An 18,974-nucleotide genomic window follows, 5' to 3' on the forward strand; every position below is an offset into this window, starting at 1 on the left:
GAGTGTGAAACCGATCCACAAATTGCATGAGAGCAGTTGTGTGAGGTGTATTTTCACACATATAATGTCTGCGGAGAGCGTATGCTGGTACTTGCAGTATATGTTTGGATGTCAGACACTGATATACGTTATTTTGTGTGTGTGTGAAAGCGTGTTCCAGCAATCTGTGTTCCGGCTGGAGGCCCGGCATTTCAACCTGACAGACAAAACACTGAGTGTCTCGTGATCAAAGGGCAGAGGAATGCTGTCTGAGGGTCACATGCAGCCTCGGTGTATCACATAATCACAGACAGACAGCGAGAGGAGGGACGCAGGCTTCAGTTCAAACGCTGCAGCCCCTCAGGGTTACACTGCAGCTGGGGGAGCAGAATTACACCGCCATCGATGATGATGAAGGTGCTGGACTTTAGCCTCCGTGCTAAAGTTCAGGCTACATTTGTCATGCTAAGTTTAATGACCCATTTTTCCTTCAATGCAAAGACAGATGTTACCAGAAAACACACATTTCAAGCTAACATAACACAATAACCCTGACATGCAAAGCACAAAAGCATTAGCATCACAATATACGTAAAGTGAAAACAGACAACTTTTCCCCCTAGTGTTTCCAAGTGGTTTTACTGTTGGCGCCACTGTCGCAGAGCTCAGAGCTCGTCACGTACAAAAACACACCGGACACACGGCATCTGTTTGAATGGAGCCTGTTCACTGAAGAGACTTTCAGTGAAGTCGCAGAAAATGGAAATACTCAAGTACAAGTACCTCAAAATTGTACAGTACTTGAGTAAACTGTGAGTCACTTAGCATTAAAAGCTGTTAAGTTAATAATTGTTAGCTGGCTATAAATAGCAAACTACACCAGTGTCTGCTTGTAAACTGTATGACTCTGCTGATCCCGCCCACCGTGATAAGATAGTTTAGACAAACAATAAAGAGATTGAATCTGGCCTCATATCAAGCCCCTGCATGCACATGGCAGACTCTGTCTGGAGCGAATGTGTAGACAGGATGGATGTAAAGCACTGAAGGTTATGATTCAGGGGCCCCCTCTGACCCCACGGCCCCCAGATGACTAAATCCATCCCCAGCAGGGAGGTGATGGGGATTAAATTCAACTCATCACAGCAAACTCGTGGCTGACATGAAGGTTTCTATCCAGCTCAAAGAGCACCTTATAGCAAGTATTTTCAGTCTGATCGGAGTTTTATGAGCCTGGGATCATTTGGTGGAAATTGCCTTTTCATAAAAACATACACAGATCTTTTTTAGCTGAATCCTAAATTGAATTACTTAAAATCTAACAGGATAAGAAGAAGCAGCTGGCCTGGACTCAAACACTTTAAAGGACCTGCTCTGCCAGAGCAGCACAAAAACAGAATTGTGAGAGATATAACGTAGAATCACCGGCCAAACACACACATTCACACACACACACACACACACACACACACACACACACACACACACACGCACACAGTTCAATTCAATTCAAAGAGATTTATTGGCGAGATAAGCTTTTCTTACGCTGCCAAAACAATCTCTCTTCCTCCCTCTTGCAGTCTCTCCTTCCTATACAGACTTCAGCTGAACTCTGTTTTAAACAGTCTTCGGTCAAACTTTTCATATAAATAAATGAAAAATCTGAAAAACCTCGAGACATTCGAGCTCTTGGTTTAACTTGAGAATTTTGGGCTGTTTTATCAAAACAACAGTAAGGCTTCTGTTTTCTTTGAGTGTCTCCTCGGGCCTTTCTTCTCTCTGTCTGCAGTGCCAGTCTGAGGCCTGTCAGAGCGTTCAGCCGATGGCGTATCTGTGTGTTTCATTTTGCTGACAGTAAAATCAGTGTGCTGCTGCTCTATTTAGGCTGCATGAATGGTGAATGTGTGTCATTTACAGTGAGGTTTTAACCGGGCTGGTCGGCATCTGAGGCTGAGATTGTCAGCCTGGATAAGGACAGGATCCCAGATAAGACCAAACAAACATACACTGAATGGCGTGATACACACACACGCGCACACACACACACACAAAGAGAGGAGTCCGTTGTTGCGTCCCACCCTGATACAGATCTGTGTTTCCTTTGAACCACCCACAAACGAAACAGAAAAATTACTTAAAATGTGCATTTACAGAGTTCAATCCATCATCTGATACACTGTGTTTGACTCCCGCACAAAATTCAGCTGGGTTTTACTTTGTGATGAAGAGCGCTGATCCCTCCATGCAGAAAAGAGACAAGAAACAGCAAAAGTGCACCCTTGGATGCCCGTATGGTAGATAAAACATGATAAAGTGCCTTCTGGAGTGCCCTGCAGTGGAGAAAACATGATAAAGTGCCGTCTAGGGTTCCCTTTCAGAGGAGGGACTGTGATGCAGCACGCTTTAGGGCGTCCTACATGTCGGCCTATAAATGGTTACACAGTTGTGTGTTTTGAGGTGTAGTATTTATCTGAGTCACAGAGTAAAACAGATGCAGATATTTTGCAGTATTTTTGCATAGGAGCACTGCTGAGGGGCTTCACAGAAGTTTCATCTCAAGCCACAAACACACACTGACAAAAGAGCCTTAACCCATTAAAGCTGCTTCCTGAAACCACCACCTGTGGCTGTCACTCACCTGTATTTATGTTTCTGTTGTCACATGAACTCACAAACATCAACTAAAATAGCAGTTTGAACACTGCTAGCCTTTAGCTCGCAGAGGCTAAAGCTTGATAAATCACTTGGTTGTGGTCATGAAGGACTGTGTTTTCAGCTTAATATTGGAGTCAGCGGAGACTCAATGGTGACAGTGAAGCAAATTAGTAGACGTTAAGCATAATTTTTAGAACAAAGGGTTGTTTTGTTCACAACTAGAATCTACTGCTGTCAAACTTTATCCTCCTGCAGATGCTCAGAAGCAGAAAAACATGTCAGTTACAACATCTTTAAGTGTGTTTGGATATACTGAAACATGCAATGGCAGGAAAGCTGTACTATAGGTTTGTTTATTTGTGCATTTGGATGGCCACTACCTACATTTTCTAAGTATTTACCATTTTTAAAGTGGTCTAATAAACAGTAAATCGACAAAAAAAATCCATGAATGTAACACAAGTCAGTCGGAGTCCCACAGAGACTCCTCAGAGGCAACGTGGGGCTCAGCTGGCGTTCACTGTAACTCTGTATAAACACTGTATAAAACCTGTTAGCTGCACCGTTGGCCATGTTGGGACACGTTAGGAGCCAAAAATGAAGGAAATCAACGGGACTCGTCTGTTGTTGGGCCTCTAATCCGTCGGCTGGTGTCCTGTTTCTGCAACAGGCAGCTGATGACGGGGGAGCTTTGTCTGTCAGACCTGCATCTGACCGAGGAGTTAATCCTTCACAATCCACAAAGATTACAGTGTTATCCTGGCTGCTATAATTCATCTCTCTGTTACTGCCTGCTCCGTCTCTGAGTCTCTTTGTCTCTCTGAGTCTGTTTGTACAATGTAGGAAATGGATAACATTATCAAAGAATTTGATAGTACATCAGACAATAGCCTGAATATTCATTGCAAGCTGCAGGTTTATGTGAAATCCTAAAAATACAGCATTGAGCAGCCTTCAGACTTTTCTGTTTCCAGTCTGCGTCTGCAGTTCTGGGGCCATAAATCTTTGTGGTTTTCTTCTGTTTATCCTTGTTGTTCATGCAGCAACTTATAAACTCTGCTCCTCATTGTTTGACATTTGTTTTTAGGATTTTCACAATTGTTTTCTTTGCCACATTTGTTTTTAATTTTCGTGGCCAATGCATGTGCAGTTCAGGAGGAAACGGTTTTGTGTTTTCTCTTGAATGCTATTTTCTGTCTTGGTGGTTTCAAAGTTTTTGCACACTGTTAAACAACATTAAGTATTTCACATACTTTGGTGTCAGCTGACTCCAAAACATAATTTAAGTTGTGTGATACTTATATTGAGCGACTTATTTAAATCCAAGACACCACGTTTTTAGCAACATTAGCATTCATTTGGAGTTTTGTCTGTGGTCATATAACCAAAGCAAACACAATATTCAGTCTCCTTTTAGCTCTGTTTTTGGTCTCCACCATCTTCTGAGGGAAATATTTGTCTCCTTAGCTGCTAAATGCTCCGCTATGTTTAGCATCTAGCAGCTAACTTTGTCCTTTAAAGTTGGCTTTGAGAGATTTTTCACTGAAAACAGCTGAAAACGTTGGAGATAATAAGAGTAGCTCAAAATGCTACTCAGGACTTCATTACAGGAAGTAAAATGTGGCGTTTGTTATGAAACTGAGGGTAAAATGGAGTTTAATAATTAATTAAAACAAAGGTGTTCGAGGAAAGGATGCAGATTTTGTTGACTTTTAGCTTTTATTCCCTCAGTATGGAGGTTAAATGCTTCTATTATCAGTGGACGAAATGCTAACGTTGCTAAAATTACGTCGTGTGTTGACATAAACCAAAGACATGTCCGTCCTGTGTGCGTGCGTCTCCCCGTCTGCCTTTTTCTTTCTGCAAAACTGACATTTGCCTTTTATGTAAACATGTTTTATCTCAACAAGTGTGATTTTCTCCCAAACTCTTCCTCCATTTCCTTCTCCGTTTGGCAGGTAAGCCTCCACCCTGTTTGTGTCTTCCTTAACACAATGAGCGGCTGATTAGAGGGCTGGAGGAAAGGGGAGATTTAGATAGATGCATGCAGAGGAAGAGAGGTATGATAAGCAGATGGTGATGATGTTTGTTGGCAGGAAGGACAGCATGAAAGCAGATGTTTGATAGCGGGGATGGCTGAGGGAAAGTCGGCATTATTTAAAAACGCTGTATTTAATGGTCAGTGAGCAGCAACATGGAGGATGTTGGGAGTTTAGTGCCCTGAACAATATCATTTTGAGAACTTTTCTTGCATTTGAATTGGATTTCAAATGAAAGACAATGAATAAAACGGTATCTGAAAGCAAAATATGAGTGTTAGTCAGACCTTACATGGTTGAACTTCAGTCTTCTGTCATTACAGGAAATAGTTCAACATGTTGGGGAATATCCTAGTCAGCTAGCAGTTAGCTTAGTTAGCACAAACAGGGGGAAACAGCTAGCCTGGCTCTGATATTTCGGCACGTATCTGAGCTTTAGAGTTGCTAGTTTGTAGATTGATTTTTAGATTAATATGCAGTCAAGAACATAAAAATGGATGAAAACATATCAGTGATTGTCTCTGAAAACTGAGAAGTGTCTGTTGGAGAAACAGTAAAGTTTCTGAACCAGCCTCAACTTTGACTTTTATTGAGAGCGTTACCACTGTGGCAATAAAACAGGGAGTGTGTGTGTGGGCGTGTGTGTGTGTGTGTCTATCTGTGCTGTAAGGTTGTGTGGAGGTGAAGCATCTTGGATAACAATGTGTGTGTGTGCTTTTTTTAACCCCCAATTAAATGATTTAGTGGCTGCAGTTATGGGTTTTAGCCTGACTCAGGGTGTGTGTGTGTGTGTGTGGGTATGTGTGTGTGTCTCTGTGTGGGTGTATGTGTGTGTGTGTGCCCCACCCCTGTCATCATAAGAAACAATGGAGAAATTAAATTATGCTGAATCTCCAGTTTTGGCGCCGCAGCATTCGATATCTTTCCTTCTGAGGAACATTCACGGCTGTGAAACTTCTGTTTATTTATATCTGGAAACACACAAACCAATAGAAGTGAAGTACAGACGGCCTTTAAGAGGGGAAAAACCATTAAGGAGAGTTTAAATCTGGATCACCACGAGACCGTTAGCTAATACTGACAGTAAATAACCAACAGAACATAGAGGTGATAGCTCCAGGAAAAGCCTGTAAGCTAAGGTTTTCAGACTGTTGGTGTATAATTTAAAGCTTAATATCAACCCGCTTTTAGGCTGCAGTCGCAGTTTGGTTTGGTTTAGGCCCCAAAACCACTTGGTTAGGTTGAGGAAACTCGGCTGGTTACATAAGTTAAATGGGCTACCTGACGCTGCGTGGCACTGGCTGAAATCTTTTGATCATACTGACAGTTTTCCCTTTTTTTGTTGACAATATTTCAATTTTTCTCTCGTGCACAGCTTAACAGCTGAACTTTCCTTCATTGTGAGCTGGTGCGATCTGAGTTCAGACTACAGCACACATGCACTTATCATGACTAACATAATCAGCTTCATTTGGTCTGATTATGCTAACTGTCATTTGGCTTTGTGGAATGTTTCGGTTAAGAAAGTCCAGATTTTTATAACCTCTTTTCTGGTTTAAACCCCACATTTAGATAATCATATAAACATCATATTGTGGCGACAGAAACCCACATAAGCCTTTAACCCTGCTTTCTCAGAATTACCCCGAAAATCTGCCTTCAAACACCCTCATCAGTGCAGAACTCCTCCTAATAGCAGGTGATACAACAGAGATGAGACATAAACACAGCAGAGGTCAAAAGTACAAAGACTTTGCACGAAGAAAGTACGAAGTGCAGATAAGAGTCGCACTTTGGTGGAAGGTTAATGTGACGCAAGAGAGAAGGAAACCAAAGAAAAGGAAGAAAAGCATGAAAACGGAGCGGAAAGTAAGGAAGAATAAGAGAAACGTGTTCCCACGCTGGAATATCTCCTCCAGCTTCACAACACTTTTCCTTCCTGCAGGTTTTGTTTGTGTGTGTGTGTTTGCGAGTGTGTATTTACGGCGTGTTACCGCACCCCGGGCTTAACCTCGCCAATAGCCGTTAATGAGTGACCATAAAACCTCGGAGGGAAAACACATTAACATTCCTCCTTCTTTTAAATTTACTTTTCTAACTTTAAAAACGCCGCCTGCTCTCCTCCCTGCTGACCTCAAAACCTGCTGCATAGAAGGATGTGCAGTAAAACACTGATAACCCAAGAGGAGATGTTAGCTCGTTCACACGATATCTGTGAGCGTGATGGAAGAACGAACTGCCTATTTTATTCTAAACACTCACAAAAAATACCTCGAAATGTCGCCTTTTTTGAGAAATACTGTGTACTTTAACCTCTTATGACCTCTGAAAATCTTAAAATAAAAGCATTTAAGGTGGAAAAATGACTCTTTGGTGGCTCAAAAAAGGCCATAAGGTCACAAGTTGGCACCAGCCGAAAACAAAGGGGATGATAACTGTGAACTCAGATGTTTTGTGGAGCGACTTGCCTTCATGCTAACTCCTGTTTTCTGCTGTTTTCCTGAGAAGTCATCGGCGTCTTTTAATCAGTCATCAGCGGCTCTGACCGGCTGCTGTTAATGAGTCTCCATTAGAGCCGAAGAGAAAACACATGAACATTCCTCCTCATCCACATGTATCCTCCCTCCCTGCACCTCCTTTGTTTTCCCTCCTCTCCCTCCGCCTGTGTTTGTCTTTCCCAGCAGACAGGAAGTGGACCCCATGGCTGGTTATTCTCTCTTTCTCGCTGTCAATCATTTACAGCCTCCCCTTCAGCCAAGCCAATCACAGGACAGAAGCATGGTCACACTGTACATGCAGTGGTTATGTCCAGTTTACCACAGAGTTTACCTCACTCCTACAGTAATGACTGTGCAGGATTTGTGCTGCAGAGGGCAAGTATGCTCCAGTACCAACAGAACCAATACCCAGGAATCTTTGCAGCCTCATTGTTTGACAACGTTTGACTTTTATGCAAAAAAAAAAAAAAAGATCCTGAAACCTGCTAAATATTCACTATTTCCGAGAAACTGCTAAATGCTAATAATAATATTAATATTAATGACTAAAATCTGATGAATGTTGGTTGCACACAACCAAAGACTAACCATGCTAACAGCTCTACCAGTCTGCTAAGTGGTATGAGCTAAATGCTAACATGCTAACAATGACAACATGCTAATGATTGGCAGGTATAATTTTTCATAATTGAGTTTAGTGTGTAAACACGCTAACAGCCAAGGCCGATGGGAATGTCGTTAGCTTTGCAGCGATCCGGTCATAAAGTCTTGAACAAACTTTTATGATGGCGCCAGATGAAAAGTCAGAGGACGACCAAACTGTTTACTGCAAACATGAATGTCTCTGCAAAATGTCACGGCAATCCATCCAAAAGTTTTACAGACATCTCATTGAAAGATCGCAAATGTCAGATTTCATGGCGGAAGTGGATTAAAGTCAGGAGATCGCAGCAGGATTCATCCTGAGGGGAGTCCAACTGTCTGTACAGTAACATCCAACTGACGATCAAATATTTCAGTCTGGACCGAAGTGATGGACAAACACCGTCTCTATGTCCATGCTGCTGCTAGCATCTCTAAAAAGCTTGTTAATGATGAGCCAAAACAAGACAAATGAAAGAAAGAAACAACTCATCAGCTCCTTCACTTTCTCGGAAAGACACGGGAGCTCATGACTCGTGGCTCAGCCTCATGGCTACGAATCAGGTTATTATCTCTGACATTCGCTTTCTGGATGGTTTCTCCACCACAAACCACGGAGCCATAGAAACACAGAGGGAAAAGGATGTTGACAGAGTCACTCTTTCAGATGCTTCAGCACTTTGTAAAAGAAGCTGACAGGAAACACAGGAGAGCAGGAACATGAGCACTGTGAGCTACTTCTCATGAGAAAAACACATTTTGGCTGTTCAGGTGTGCAGTGTGACCACCACCAGTGGACCACCTGTAGCATCAGGTTTAATGCCAAAATAAATATATTGTCTGTTTAAAGTGTCAAAACATGCCAGACTGTCGTTTAACATAGATTTTTCTTCACACTTGAACCAACCAGGCTTCAGTTTTCTGGGTGTTTGTTATTATTCTGCTTGTGCAACTCTAAGAAAATATATATCTATACAGTACAAATGAACAGACATACAGACAGCTCTCTGCAGCAACCACACACACACACACACACACACACACACACACACACACACACACACACACACTCATGCACACACATTTGACCCAACTGTATCCAGCTGAAAATGTATTTTCATAAAAAATATCTGACACAACCTAAAAACCCACGGAGCTCCACTCAGCACTACTCAGCAGTGTCAGGGTGTGTGTGTGTGTGTGTGTGTGTGTGTGTGTGTGTGTGTGTGTGTGTGTGTGTGTGTGTGTGTGTGCGTGATCAGCACTGGTTTGAAATGTGCTGAGTTAATCCCCCGTACGCTGGCTGAAAAAAACCACATCTGTGTCGACGGACGGTGGAGCCAAACCCAGATGGAGCTCAGCGACGACTGGAAAAATTAAAACTGGTGTTACTGGGAGAGGAGAGGAAAACAGTGCGGCATGAAGTCAGCTTGTTCGGGACCACAGTCGTAATATTTCAGTTTGGGTTGATAAATATGAGGCAGAGGAATCTCATGACAAGATGAGACAACCGCTGCTGAAAACGGCCGAAACTCCTCTGAGATATTTAGCATCATTAGCACGATTACAGGTTCAGTAGCTTCAGTTCAACATTACAGTTAACTGGCTGCACATGAAAGAAATGTTAAAGCTCTAACTTTGGCCCCAAAATCACAAATCAGAGACAATGTTGGAGACAGTATGTCATAATAATTCATCTATGGAGCCAGCAGAAGGTGTGCAGTTTCAGTTTGACTAAGCTAGGCTAGCAGTTTCCCTCTGATTCCAGTCTTTGTGCTAAGCTAGGCTAAGCGCATCCAACAATAACTCATCTTCCGATAAGTCTCTTTTCTCATCTGACTCTGGGTAAGATGCTGGATTGCTCCTTCAAGGTTAAAGACATTTTTAAGGTTGTAATCCTGTGTACCCTCGCTAACTCTTACACGCTAAATATATGTCCAATAATCATTTTTGGGGTGTTTTTGTGTCACAATCCATCAGCGTTTTCATGTTTGTTGACTCATCTTGAACCATAGTTTTTAAATGAAAGTCTTCACATGAATCACAGTTGAAATGTGTGTGAGAGTGTGACGCTGCTGCACATCCTGAACCTGTTTCCTGTCGGTGAAATAACTCTGGATGCAGCAGCGCGTTCACACACACACACACACACACACACACACACACACACACACACACACACACACACACTGTTAAAGGCTGAAGCCCTCACAGTTATACTTCATTTTAATCCAGCCTGGTGTGGTCTGCACAAATACTCTAACATGAACCAGACCTAACACACACCCAGCTGTCTTCCAGGAATAACACACACACACACACACACACACACACACACACACACACACACACACAAGCCATTCTTGGTGAGTGATGCATTATGGGTGTGTGTGTGCTGTCTTGGGGTCCAGTGTTTTATCAAAGCTCACTGGAATTCAACACACCACAGGAAAACAGTGAAATGTGTCAGAGCTCACACTCGTGTCATCATCGTATGATGTCATAGCATCACATGATCATTAATTAACTGCTGATTCTTTCATTGATTGATCGTTCAGAAAAGACTGAAAACTGCTCATCAGCCTCCTGAAGTCCAAGCTGATGTCTTGACTCAGCATTTCTTAACCCAAAAATCCTCCATTTACTGTCACATTAGACGAATAAAGTTTTCTTCCTGTTTTCAATATTTGTTGCAGGAAAAGCGTTTTTTTTTTTTGTTTTGAAGATGACACAGAAAATACTTCACCGTCACTCTGATACTTTTAGCTTGATTGAATCAAGAAGCTGTTTGACACCAGCAGGCAAAATGTTTGACTACAGCGCACTCCTGTGGTCACACGCTGTACTACAGCTGGTGAGTTTTCCAAAATCTAACCAACCTAAACTGATCCTGAAGCAGGATTAACTGTAAATATCACATCTGTCAGTGAAGTCTGTCGTTTTAACTGTTAGCAGCTGACAATGAGCCCGAAGTTCTTCAGTTTACACAGAGCAGCAGCACTTCATGTATTTAGTCTTGTGAACTCCTGATTCCACTAATTTAGAATAATTTAAACCAACATGGACGAAACATCCTTAAAATGCTCCTGCTGAGGAAGCATCATGAGACATTAAATCCTCCTGTCGAAGCCACAGTGATGATGTCAGCACTGATGAAAGTGTGTGTTCATGCAGACTGAAGTCCTTTGGAAGGTGCACTCTTTATGTGTACTCACATGGAGCGGTGTGTTGTTGTTGAGCTGGTCCTGACTGGCAGGTGACGCTGCAGGGTGACAGTCCAGAGACACTCGGTCCCGACACGCCGCGTGACACGTGTACTTACAACCTGCACAGAAACCAAACCATTGATTGATTGATTGATTGATTGATTGTGAGAGGAAAACAAGTAAAGGATGAGACGGGAAAGGGCGTGTCTCTGACTGTAGGGTCACAGGTGAGGAACGTGCAGGTGTGTAACGTATATGCAAATCACCTTTATGATATCGAGTTCTGCGTTTGCAAATGAAAACCAACTACATTCAAATTCTGACACGGAGAAAATAAGAAGGTTCGAAACCAGGTCACCTGGATTTGACCTATTCTGTTTTTCAGTCTGAAAATCATGAAAGGGCAAAATCTGAGATTGAGAAAAAATGTTCAGAAAAAATGCTGAAAAACAACAAAGTTCTGAGTTCAGAGACATTTTAATGAGTTCAACGAAATCTGTTTAAGGCAAACATCCTGGTGGCTTTAATGGAGAGCTGACAGCAGAGTTTCACCTTAAAGGAGGCTACAACAGGTCGATTAATGATTTAAATCATTTGTTAAATAAAAAGAAATATTCTGTTTCCAGCTCATAAAATGTGAAGATTTGCTGCTTTTCTCTGTTTAAATCATTAAAAACTGAGTGTTTCTGATGGGATGGACTTTCAGATGTTAAAGTTAAAAATGAAAATACATTTTGGTTGCAGCTCTAATCATTTGAGCATAACTTTGTCCTTGAGGGCCACCCGTAGTTCCTTCATTCCTTCCTTATAACTTCTATTGGAGTATCAGACACACACACACACACACACACACACACACACACACACACACCAAACCTTCAACACTGGCCAGAATCCAGCAGCACCATTAAGTATTGAAATAACTGAAGAGAGGAAGAAGTTTTTTTAAACACTTCCTGTCAACAAACATTATTCACTCCAACAAGCCACACGAAGATGCTAACAAACACCCACACGTACTCTGAGTGTGTGTGTGTGTGTGTGTGTGTGTGTGTTCCCACGGTCCTACCTGGTGACCTCTTTTTCACGTGCTGTCCGACTTTATCCGACAGTTTGCACATGGCTGCTCCCATCTCCCATCTTCATCTCACACACACACACACCTCAGCATCCTCGCTTTGATCTATTCCATCACCTCGTCACGCACGCACACACACACGCACACACAGAGGAGTGAGTCCCTCATACAGCACAGCAGCAGCACTCTCTCTCCTCTGTCCCCGCAGTGTTTTTCAGTGTCTCTCGGCCGCGTTCTGCTCTCTGTCAGACTTCAGATGCTGATTTGCGTCGCCGCCACTCGCTCTGTTTCCCTGTGTGTGTGTGTGTGTGTGTGTGTGTGTGTGTGTGTGTGTGTGTGTGTGTGTGTGTTGTGCTGAGTGGGTGATTTAACAGTCAAATGGAGGCCACAGTGTGATGGACACACAGACAGCAGAGGAGGGGTGGTGCTGCTGCCGGTGGACGGAGGACTGCTGACTCAGTCACTCCTCTGCTCTGTTTCCCTGTGCTCACTGACGTAGCTTGTTATGACTAGTGTGTGCATGTGTGTGTGTGTGTGTGTGTGTGTGTGTGTGTGTGTGTGTGTGTGTGTGTCCTGCTGCCACTCTCCATTCATCCGTTCACTCTCGATGGCTTTTGACAATGAACTTGATCCACAGAGGAAGAGGACGAGCCTTCAGCATCCCTCCAAACATCCGTCCGTCCCATCACTCACACTGGAAACATGTGGACACACATCCAAACCATCCGAGCTGCTGTCAGCTGGACTGTCGAGAAACTGAGCACAGACATTCATGATCCCCAGAGGACGAGCCCCACTGACTGTTATAGTCCTCTGACTTTTCCTCTAGCGCCACCATGAGGTAACTCAAAGGCTATTGGACGGACTGCCATGAACTTCAGTACACACATTCATGTTTTCCTCATGACTTCAGTTACTTCAATAATCTCGTCCATGTAGCGCCACCATCAGGTCAAAACAGCCGCAGAACTAATCAACTTCCCATCAGCCTCAGCTGCACTTAGTGTTTTGGGCTAATTAGACAGTGTTAGCATGCTAACACACTGAACTAAGTTGAAGTGCATTAAAACCCTGCTAAACATTAGCATATTGGCATTCTGAATATGTTAGCATGCTAACGTTCGCAGGTTTATGGTGTGTACTTTTACTTGAGTAGAGCTCTCGTGTTGTTTTATGGCCGTCCTTCAGCCGCCTTCCTCTTCCTCTCTGCCTCCCCCTCTTCCTCTCTGCCTCCCCCTCTTCCTCTCTCTGCTGTCTCAGGGATAAAAGCTTTTCCCAGACACCAACAATCGATCAGACTCAATCAGAGGAAAGTCAGAGCCACCCATCAGCCTTTTACACTGGAAGCAAGAATTATGGGACAGCGTTTATATAACTTACAGTCTACAAATATGGAAATATTTATCTTTTCATTAAAATCAACCAAAACATTGTGATTTAATCGACTGCATGTGCTGATAAATGTGTTGTATATTTTATCAAACTACAACAGTTGGTTTAAAAGTGCCAAAATAACCAATCTACAAACAGCAGCTGATCAATGAGCACACAGAGGCTCTTATTGTGAAAGTCAGCGTGTTCAGCAGGATCTCGGCTCAGAGGTCAAAGGTCATAAACCACAAACTGGACAGACTCTGCGTTTTTTTCTCCCGAGTGTGAAAGGTTTTTCGGCACCGGCTCTCTAATCAGGTCTGTGTGTGCAGAGAGGAGTCCTCTGCTGCTCTGACACACACCTGCCGAAACACACACACACACACACACACACACACACACACACACGCTGGCTTCACACAGTTTGGGATGCATTATTCTTTAAACTTAATTCAACTGCCAACAGGGGTCAAAGGTCAAAGTCAGCTACAGCACAGGAGCCCGAAACAAACAGAAAATGCAAACCAGGAAGTGCCGGTGTGAGAACAGATCCACGAGTCTGAAGGTCTGTCACACATCAGGGTCACTGTGAGAGCGGACACCGGCTCCTGTGAGCACACCTGATCCACTGCTGCGCTGTGATGAACGCTGAGTCACGCTCAGCTGTTTTTGTCAGATGACAATGCTTTGTTTTTGTGTTCGCTGTCCTCTGCGCTGGCAGCCTCGCCGTGCTGATGCAGGGGTGTCCGAACCTGCGCTCTTTAGTCTGAATCTGACTCCGCTCACGGGCGATCGGTTGCTAGCAGCGAGCTGCAGAATGAACCAAGGACAGACCTGGACCACAGACTCTGAGACATGGACGCAGTCTCTGTGGAGTCACTCGCTGGTTTCTGAAGATCCAGCATGGAGCTCAGGGACAGTGACCACCAAACTCCCAGCTAATCCAACAACAGCAAAGAAGTGGAGCTGAGGCGGCTGAATGAAGCCTTGTTGATGAAACTCAGGGGGCTAGCTGTCAATCAAAGCATCCAGGCTCATAATTACGCAGAACTTTAAGCCTTAATATGATAATATGAATATGAAATTAAGAAACAAGAAGATGTTCACCTTTAAGAATCTGGAATCACAGAAACTCGTCTTAAAAATTAATCAAACTGATTAATTGATTAATCTAATAGTTGATGAATGGTTGCAGCTCTACAGGATTTTGACTTAAATACAGTTTCAAGTCCAAACATGTGAAATGTGTAAAGAAAACTGCTTATTCTGCTCAGTGGACGTCGTTATCTGCAGACAGGTGTGTGTGTTTGTGTGTGTGTGTGTGTGTGTGTGTGTGCGTGTGTGTGTGTGTGTGTGTGTGTGTGTGTGTGTGTGTGTGTGTGTGTGTGTGAGGACAGGTGTTTGCTAAATGCAGCAGCCATCTGTTCTTTCCTGTGTCTTTATAAAGTGTCTCTTTTTGTCTCTAACATGTCAGGACAGGCTGCGCGGCTTCTATCAAAATGCTGCTGTGAGAATAAAAAGCCTCATCATGTTACTACAACACACACACACACACACACACACACACACACACACACACACACACACACACACACACAAAGCATGTGGCTGCTCACAGGTGCAGGTTTTGTTTTCAGCTTTTACTCCTTCACCTCAGATTGAATAAAGGATCATTTTCAGCTTGTTTTTCACTCTTCTTGTTCAAGTTTCCTGCTTCCTGCTGCCACGTTCAGCTCAGTCGACAGTCTCTTCACTGAGCATCTCATCCGTCAATCAAAAAGAGAAACTCTTCCTCACTGGAGGACCAACAAACGCTCTGAACTCACCAGAGCTCCTCCACAGCAGAATGACCTCCAGCCGCCCGGAGCGCCGCATCACTTTTGGAAGGCGGCAGAAGAATCCCGACACTCTCCTCAAAGTTCTGCCGAAGCCCATAGCTCACACACACACACACACACACACACACACACACACACACACACACACACAGCTCCTCCAGAATCCAGTTTCCTGATTTAAATCCAAAGATAAACCGATGGAGAGTCAAACTTGAGAGAACTCATCCTTCACTGACTCCATGACGCGTCTCTGCCTCTGGTCGGCTCTGAACTGCCCCTCCCCTCACACAAGCACAAGTGTGTGTGTTGGTGTGTGTGTGTGTGTCAGCTGCCATCCCTTGTTTGTTCAGTCGCTGTGACAGTTTGGCTCTACGACGGACAAGATACACTCATCCCACACACACACACACACACACACACACACACACACACACACACACACACACACACAGGAGGTGTTCAGTATTTTGCACAGTGGCTCAAAATGAGCTCCCTCCTCCTCCTCCGTCATAAACTGAACCACGATGGGAAACTTAAGCACAGTTCTTGAGTAAATGTACTTTGACGGCTGACAGGAATAAAATCCTCTACATAAACTTAAAATACTGAAGATTTTGCTGCTCTAAGAGCCTCACACTCATTTTCTGCTCTGTGGTGTCCAATGAGCTTTCAGAGGCTCCACAGGCTGATGAACACACACCGGGGATGTGCTGCAACTCTAAACCTGATCAGACAAAGACTTCCTGGTTTCTGTTACTTCACCCTGCAGAGAGCGAGACAAAGAGACAAAGGGCGAGAGACCCACAGGAAGAGAGAGGGAGAGAGAGTCCAGTAACTGTCCTTATCGAGTCTCATCTGACCCACTTTGAGACACGAGGGGACACACATGAAGTCAATGTGCTGCGACGAAGAACCGAATTTCAGCTTCGACTGTATTTAAAGAGGTAAACATGTTAAAAACTCTGTGTGAGCTGAGCCATTAGAGGCCATCAATACGTCAGACGGACACGTCAGAGCGTCATGTGTTGAGCTTTCAGGGCCACCGTAGAAGACACATCGCTATGAAAATCTGCTTCATGCAAAGTGCCAGAAACTCAAAGAAAAGCAGGCAGAAGCTGGAGTTTTCTAAGACTTTTCCTGGAAGTTTCCTGGAAACAACTGAGTCATCAGATTATAGTAATTATAGGAAAACCAGAAAAGTCTTCCGGTTAGACGGTCTTTAAGACGGTCTTAAATACCGACATTACACATGTGTAGTTTTGTGTTTGTTAAAAAACGACTCCCCCCAAACTTTATTATCAGACTATCAACAAACTCACAGTAAAAAAAAAAAAACTGGGCTAGAAGAAAGTAACTGAGTACATTTACTCAAGTACTGCACTTAAAGGACCAGTGTGGAGGATTTAGTGACATCTAGTGGTGAGGGAGCAGACTGCGACCAGCTGAACACCCCTCGCCTCGCCGTCTCCCACGGTGGCTGCTGAAAATGTGAAACATGTGAAAGACGCTCTGTGGAGTCAGTGTTTGGTTTGTCAGCTCTGGGCTTCCGTAGAAACATGGCAGACTGTGGAAGAGGACCTGCTCACACTGCAAATACAATTATTCTTATGTTCAGATGATTATACAGTAATAAAAAGTCACTCCATGCTAATCCTACACACTGGACCTTTGAGCATAGATTTGAGGTATTTGTACTTTACTCGAGTATTTGAATGTCAAGCAGCTTTATACTTCACTACATCTCAGAGGCAAATATTGTACTTTGTACTCTATATTTGTCTGAGGTTTAGTTACTAGTGACCTCTCAGTTTTTCCTACCTTTCCTGCAGGACTTTTACTGCAGTAAAGCGTCTCAGTACTTCTTCCACTACTTGCAGTACAATGTAAACTGTGTCAGCTCCACTGCATCAGTTTAACCTGCTTAATTTTTAAAAGAAATAAGTGAAGAAAGCTGCTGACGGCCTCATAAGTGACTGTTTGTGTGTGTTAACTGGTGAACCAGTGAGCTGCAGGCCGTCAGCCGGGACACGTCATCCAGCTTCTATCCGAAATCATTCTGATCAGATGGAGCCGTTAACGGGCTTCCTGAGCAGCAATCAGCAGCGGAAACGGCTTTTAAAGGAGCAGAAACATCAGCACACACACTAAACACACAAACACTCCATCAGTGGTGCTGATAGACGTGACGGGAAACAGAGCTCGCTGTGCCGCCTGTTGTCAGTAAACACTCTGAGGTTAAAAGGCTGAACGGACGAAGATCAACTGAAAGATCCTGAAGCACTCGGTGACCTTCAGGTCTCTGCTGCTGCGTGACGTTTGTTTTTGCTTCTTATTTCATGATAAAACCACTGAAATGTTCGTCTGATCTGATCCTGATATCTGAGATCAGTCCGACACGGATTCAGGAAGCTGGATCGGGTATCAGTGACAGTGGGGCAGATCTATTCAGTTCAGGTCTAGATTTACATCCACGTGGCTGTTTGCAGTGAACAGTCACATAATTCTATTTCCTGTTTGTTCTGAATGTTGTTTTTTTCTTGTTTAGACTCCTTTTCTGATTTAATTGATCAAGTTCGTTGGCACTAGTTTGTGATTTAATCTTCATGTTTTGTTCTCACTGGATGCAGCTGGATTGTTATGCTGGGATTATAACTCCAGCCTGTGAAGTTTACCTGGCCATCTTAGCAGCCCAGCACATGAGGAAGAAGAGCCTTTTTCTGAGTTTCACGCTTCTGTTGCTCGTCAGACAGAAGTGGACACAGAGGGAGGCCCCGAGTCACCGAAAGGCATTTCCTCTGAGAGCCGAACCGGTTCGACTGCATGCCGACTGCATTCCGGCTGCTGGGCTGCGTTTCAGAGCACCGCCTGCCTGCTTATGTCATCGAATGAGCTTTAAACATGTCGTCTCACTGCAAGTCAGAGGGGCTTCGTCCAAACCAGGACCTTTGATTGGCAGTCAAACCATGTAAGAGCTCACTTAAAGGTCAATGCAAATGGGAGTGTGCAGCAAAGTACGGCGGCCTCTGAGGCTCATTTCTGACTCTATAAACACAAAAACCTCCAATTAGACTTCGATATTAATATATTTATTTCTATAGTCCAGAAAAACCTTCCTTTACTGTCACTTACTGTATACCTGTTCAAGGTGTGTGCCTCGATGGACACAGGATTAACAGTTCTCTTCATTATTGACTAATCTGAAAGGTATTTAGAGACTGATGCATGAGCCTGGAAAATGTTAAGTAATAGTGACAAATGCCTCTCAACGAGGAGGAGCCTCTAGGAGGCTGAAACCAGCGTAGCAGCACTGATGTCACACGCCAAACTGTGCAATTTAAAAAAAAGTATCAACATGGTGGAAAATACTGATTTCTTTTCATATTAATTCCATTTATTTAGTTTTCTTTCCCATAACACACTCACATTTTGTCTAAAAAAATACTACAGTCATTTTGAAATAATAGGACATAACCTATTCGTCCTCCGTGGTGCCAACCCCCTCTGCTCAGCTCAGGCTCCAATATTGTTTGTCAAGACATCCAGTGCAATCAATATTAGACTGACACTATCAAAGATGACGTTATCAGCTTCTGATTTAATGGTTTAGATTCACTGATACAGGATCTATTGAAGAACGTACTGATGTTACACTGGCAGTCTATGGGAAG

The 18,974-nt window shown here is 43.5% G+C and overlaps 1 protein-coding gene across 2 annotated transcripts in view; it reads right to left on the reverse strand.

Moving 5' to 3' along the window:
• Positions 1-18,974, reverse strand: part of rassf3 (Ras association domain family member 3) — a 55,144-nt gene that overhangs the window by 35,306 nt on the left and 864 nt on the right. For both annotated transcript variants that reach the window (XM_076722430.1, XM_076722431.1), the window contains exon 2: positions 11,029-11,138. In XM_076722430.1, the coding sequence (XP_076578545.1) occupies positions 11,029-11,138 (110 nt within the window). The remainder of the gene's footprint in view (positions 1-11,028; positions 11,139-18,974) is intronic.

This window comes from Chaetodon auriga, chromosome 22, assembly GCF_051107435.1.
Source record: "Chaetodon auriga isolate fChaAug3 chromosome 22, fChaAug3.hap1, whole genome shotgun sequence".
NCBI classification, from domain to species: domain Eukaryota; kingdom Metazoa; phylum Chordata; class Actinopteri; order Chaetodontiformes; family Chaetodontidae; genus Chaetodon; species Chaetodon auriga.